At 32.2% G+C, this 6056-nt stretch overlaps 1 protein-coding gene across 1 annotated transcript; it reads right to left on the bottom strand.

Moving 5' to 3' along the window:
- Nucleotides 1-278: 278 nt before the first annotated feature.
- On the bottom strand, nucleotides 279-3587 carry LOC120081954 (protein ASPARTIC PROTEASE IN GUARD CELL 2-like). Its single transcript, XM_039037143.1, has 3 exons — nucleotides 3144-3587; nucleotides 2704-3023; nucleotides 279-1121 (listed from the first exon to the last, which is right to left on the bottom strand). Exons 1-3 carry the CDS (start codon nucleotides 3535-3537, stop codon nucleotides 396-398), a joined length of 1440 nt encoding a protein of 479 aa, XP_038893071.1. The 5' UTR covers nucleotides 3538-3587; the 3' UTR covers nucleotides 279-395.
- Nucleotides 3588-6056: the final 2469 nt, after the last annotated feature.

Raw genomic sequence — 6056 nt, 5'->3', positions numbered from 1 at the left:
TAATTTTTATACAACAATTATAACATGAGAATCGAACTTCCGACTTCAGTGGCAAAACTTAGTTTGATGTATCTTTATCTAGTGATTCAATACCATTAAATAAAGATAAATATAAATCAAATTTGATGAAAGGCGATCATCTACAACTGTATATAGAACTTAAAAGAGACGATAATAACTTATTGATCAAGTACCGTACTTTCTAATACATTGGAAATAAGAAAAATACTACAATCTTAGAAACTATACTTGGTTTTTTTTTTTTTGGTTTAGCCACATAGAAACTATATAGTATATACTAATGTAAAATAAACATTATTTTTATTTACATCTGATTTATCTAATAGCTTTGAAACAAAAATGATAATGTGATTAATTGAGATTTATTTGCACATTTAGCAAACATTTGGGCCGAATCCAACAAACCCATTGGCCCCATCGAATGAAATTTGAATTCCTTCTTGCTGGATGTTTCCGATTATGGAAAGTCCCGACGGCGAAGGAGCAAAAGCCAGGCAAAAAGTTCCGCCGCCGTCCACCGGAATCAAAAAATTCTTCGCTGGCAACGTCAGTACCGGTCCATCGGAGAAGTAAAACGACACCGTTGGCACTCGTACGGATTCGAACCCGTTGAGATCGTAACACGTGTCGAAGATCGAAACACCAGGCGCTCGTGGGAGGTTGCTAGTTTGAGCTGTGAACGAATCACGCAACGCCACGTAGGCTGCCGTTGGTAGACGCGTCACGGCGGTGCCAGTGTCCATTACGACGCCGTTTGTACCGTACTCGGTGAGTTGAAAAGTTTCTTCCGGTACCGAAACTCGGACGCCGCCAACTCCGATTCCGGCGAGTCCAATGTAGTAAAAGCTTGGGGCGCGTGGGTTTCGAATTAGGGAGATCCACGTGGCGCCAACTGGCAATGCTCCACGGCCGAATTCCAATGTTCCGGTCGAGCCGGTGCCTCGGCTCACTAAACAGTAGCTGAATGCGCCGCCGGTTTGACCACCGAGTTGGCCGATGAATGACATTGAGCCGCCACCGAGTCCGAGTAACCCGGCAGCCCCTATAAACATGCCTTGGTTTGTATGACCGCATCCGATTGCCACGTCACGAATCATCACCTTATTGAGAGAATATGAATGAATTATAAAATATTAAATAAAAAAAAATGTAAGATTAAATTACTTGGTACTTAATCCAACAATCTTTTAAGTTCGTATCTATTTAGTTTTCAACTCTTATTTTTATAACATGTAGGATAGAAGATCAAACATCTAACTTCAAGGTTGATAATAGGAATTTATGACAGTTGAGTCATGTTAATTTATTTTTTCACAAGTGTTGAATATAGAAGTATCTAAAGTTCAATTTTGTGATCACTAAACTTTCATTTTTGAATTCAATAGTCCTAATGGTTACCATACGGCCTTAGGTTTTCACTATTATATCTAGGGATGAGCATGATAGATCGAAAAATCGAGCTGATTGATTGAATCAAAGTTGGTTGGTGTTGGTTTGGAAAAATTCCAAATCGACAAGTTTAAAAAAGTTTAAAGAATAAAACGACGAAACCGACCGACCAATTTTTATTCCTCAACAGTCAAGGTTGGTTGGAGTATTTATTAAACTGATCATAGTCGGTTGGTGACGGTTTGGTCAAAAAACAGATTCTGACCGACCAAAGCTTAACCCTAATTGTATCTAATAAGTCATTTACCTATTTGACATTTTTTAAAATTCACTTATCTATTAGACATAAAATTAAAGAGTTTAGAGAACTTTTAAATAATAAATTTATTTTAAAAATATTTTAGAGGTTTATTAAACACAAAACCAGGACTTACATTTTAATTTTAAAAAGATTAAAGGACGTATTAAATACAAAATTAAAAGATTAGAATTTACGAGAACTTTATAAATTCACGTACTTCTTTTAACACAAATCTTTATTTAAATGATTTTCAAGCACAAACTTAAAATTCTCACGGTTAAACTTCCCCTCAAAATTTGTGGGTATGTGAAAATATTGAGAATAGAAATTACTGTTTGGATTAAAAGAAACATGTAACAACTTTATGTATAATTTTCTGATTACGTCAGAAAGACCAAAGATTGAATTAGACCTCTAATTTTCATTTTTCCAGAAGGATTTTAGAGCTTTTTAGACTTCAAAAAATATTTTATGTGGAAGACATACTATAGTTTATAGTAATATATTCAACACAGAATCAATATATATATTTATTCATTCATTTAGTGCAAACTTAATTATCTATAAATTTTATTAGACAGTTTCAAAAATATTATTATTTGCTTAAATTAGAAATGTGACCTTTATTCAATTCTTATAATTTTTAATTAGAATTTAGTCAGAGTTCATACCTTACATATAATTTATGAAGATTTTATTAAAATATAGGGACTGTTGATGAAATATTTTTCTTCTTTAATCAAACTAAAGAATTAATAACTCACTTTTAAAATTATAGAGATTAAATTTTAATTTTGACCAAATTTTCAATTTAATTTTATTATTAGTATCGATGTTAATTAATAATAACTTCTCTTATCGACATGTTTGAAATACATTAATCGATTGTTATTCTAATTTAGTTTTAAGATTAGGAATGAAGTTAAAAATATAAATATGAACAAATAATTAAATTTATTGTAACGACTTAATTTTTGAGTTGCAGTGCTTACTTCGCCGACGGTGAGAGTTTCGAGAGCGAGAGTGCCTTTGGTGTAAGACCCGTCTCCATACGACACCTCATATCGACATCGTCCAGCATTACAGCCGGTGTTCTCGAGACGGTCGCAAACGATGGAGTCGCAAGATACACCGGCGAAGGAGGAGGAGTCGGCCGGGTCGAAAACCGGGTCGGATTGTTGGTAGCATCGGCTACAAGGTTTACATTGGACCCACACAATATCACTACCGGAATCAATCACCATATACTGACTCCTCGGCGGACTCCCAACTCCGATCCGAACAAAATATTCTCCACTCCCCTCTTCCATTCCTAATTCCAAATCCAAATCATTTGACCCAAAACAATAATAACAGTTATAAGAAAAATTTCAAGAATACAATCATTGGATTTTAAAGGGTATTTAAAAAAAAAAATCAAAATTTTCCTTGCCTGAAATGACATCCGTGGCAAAATCGGCCACCTTGTATTTGTTATCTTGGACGGCGCCGCCGCCGTGAGAGAGGCGGCGGACGAGGGTGGCGACTCTAATAGCGTCTCTTTTGATGCGTTCATTAAAGCCATGACGATGGCCATGGACGTGGGAAAGTTTATCCCGGTGGAGAAGGTTGAGTTTAAATGTATTATTGTCGGATTTGTGACCGGACACTTGCCGGCGGGCGTGGGAGAAATTAAGGGTATGAAGAATCTGATCGTCATTAAAGTCCAATTTGGTAGCTTTAACATTAAGGTATTGGAACTTTGTCGGAGAAGATCTACCGGCGGCGGCGGAGAAGAAGAGAAAAAAGAGAAAAAAGAGAAGAGAAGAGGGTTGTTTAAGGAACATGGTTTATTTCTTTATTTATTTATTTGGGGTGGAAAATAAGAATGGGACCTTTGAAGAAGTTGGGGATTTGGGTTTTATTTGAGGTATAAGATGGAAGAAATTAATATATGGGGATTTATTTGGGTTAAGCTTTGAAAAAGATGTAAAGAAAAAGGATGTAAGATTAAAAAAGAAAAGATAGAAAAAAGGGAGATGTAATGTAAATTCAGTAATGGTAGGGTCCTTTGAATTATTATTATTATTTTTATTTATTTGAGAAATAATGTTTTGGAGTTTATTGAGAAATTGAGGAGGAATTGTCTTGTGTTTGTTTCAATTATTTGCTTTATTTGTCTTCCCTTGAGAGAAAGTGAGAGAGTAAGGGAGTGGGGTTTGTTGTATTGTATTCCATTTCAAGAGATATGATTGTGCTCTATTTGTATTTTAGGATGTGATGGTGATTGTGGTTAAATGTTTTCTTCTTTTTCTTTTTTCCTCTTAGGTAGTAGTCTATATTTGAGATCCAAATTAAGTATGCTATCTTTTATGTAGACGAGTTGTATCTATCTCTTGTGTAGTCCCTACTGCATCCAACTAAAGAAAACTTGAAGCTAGATTTATCACTAGACTAGAGATTGATATTGGTACTACATCAATTATATACATATAAAGAGCATAAAATTGAAGGGAATTTTTTATCATATTAAATACGCCCTTGCACTCAAGTATTGTTGTTTGAGATTTTAGGCCAAGTGCGTTTTTGTAACATTAGCCTATGTATATATATATAATAGGAAGAAAGATAAAGTGTCAACTTTTCTATATTTCTTTGCATGAAAAGATATTTAGGCAGAAAGGTGACCTTCCTTTCTTCACTTCAATCTATATGTATCTATGGGCATACACCTTGACTTTTGTTCTCAGATATGCCACGACTATTCAAACACTAATTTCATCCCTCTTAATTCTAAGTATAATGTTCATATTTCAATCAATATTTTTATATTTTTTATAGGTTCCATATTAACATGCAAAATGAATTAATATTTTTATGATAAAAAATCCATAAAATATAAAAAAGAGAAAACAAAATGTCATTAATAAGAATATAATTTAAATAATAAATATTTAAATTAGTTTAAAAAGCATATATATCAAAAATACTTATCAATATTGATATTTTATCGATATTTTCTTATGAACTTTTTGGACTTGGTTTTTTTTTTTTTTGGTAGACATCTGACATTTTAAAGCTTGATCCTAAATCTGCAGTGTAAATCTAAATGTAAGTGGGTTTTAATACAAATTTTTTTAGCGAGTGATTTTGACACAAAATGGAGAAATAATAGGAGTTTCATATATATATATATATATAAGTAATGGATCGTTGCACTAAAAAAAGAATAAAGAAAGAAAGAAAGAAAAATAAAAGAACAATCAAACAAAAAACAATGGGTTGTTGAAATTATGATCACTTTTGTTTTATTAATAAACTTAATTACCTTTTGTCAGCATGTATAAAAGGAGTATTACACGTCAAATTTATATAAATAATAATGATAATAATAATAAATCATTACTTAATAGATAATCTAGAAGCTTACATTATTTTTTTAGTTCATCATGTATTCAAATTTATTTATTTATTTATTTCAGATATATATATATATATATATATTAATTAGCTTAATTATGTACTAAATGAAATTACTTGAATTGATCTAAATTTAACATTCATATAAAAATAATGTTTAATTTATTATATGTTAAAGAGGTTAGAAATTTGAAATAATTAAAAAAAAAGAAACCAAATCTTCACATTTTGATATTTTCAATTAAAAGAGGGGAAAAGAATGATATTAAAATCCTGCTATAAATATTAAAGTAACATAATATATATATATATGTGGGATTTCAAGCCTAGGATTCGACATTCAATGGCCTTGTATTTTCTTCCATCTTTATGACCTTACTTGTCTTAAATGCTTTTAAGAGCAAAAGTTGTCTCCACAAATTAACATGGGTGAAACACACCTACAATTATTATTTACCTTTTATTTAGGATAATTTTTTAATGTAATTTTGCTAGATTTGATGCTAGTAATTTTAGGGTTTATGTTTGAGATGAAGAATTAATGTTAAAACGAGTCAAAAAGAGATAAAAGTTTCGAAAGAAGTCAAACCTGAGTTATATGTTGAAAGGCAAATTTCTTCCGCCCATCATCTTTTGTGTGCCATTAAAAGATTCTCACTGTCATCTGCTTGTGCATCATGAAAAGGTGAAAGGCATAACCTTACGCTGTGGTAAAGTCAGGTTAGCGTTGCAAACTAGGTTATTTTAGGAAAAAAATCTGCATTTTTGGAAAACTTTTCCTATTTAACTTAGGATTTTTGACCCGTTAACACATCAAATTTTGGAGTGTTTGAGGCCTAAAGAGAGGATTTAGAGCAGGGTATTGAGTTTTCTTGATGCCGGATAGATCAAAGATTGTTCGAAAGCCAAATCCATCCCGAGAATGCAATTGGAAGCCGAATAACTT

Source organism: Benincasa hispida, chromosome 7 (assembly GCF_009727055.1).
Source record: "Benincasa hispida cultivar B227 chromosome 7, ASM972705v1, whole genome shotgun sequence".
NCBI classification, from domain to species: Eukaryota; Viridiplantae; Streptophyta; class Magnoliopsida; order Cucurbitales; family Cucurbitaceae; genus Benincasa; species Benincasa hispida.
The sequence above is the reverse complement of the archived record's forward strand: the minus strand, read 5'-3'. Positions and strand labels throughout refer to the sequence as shown.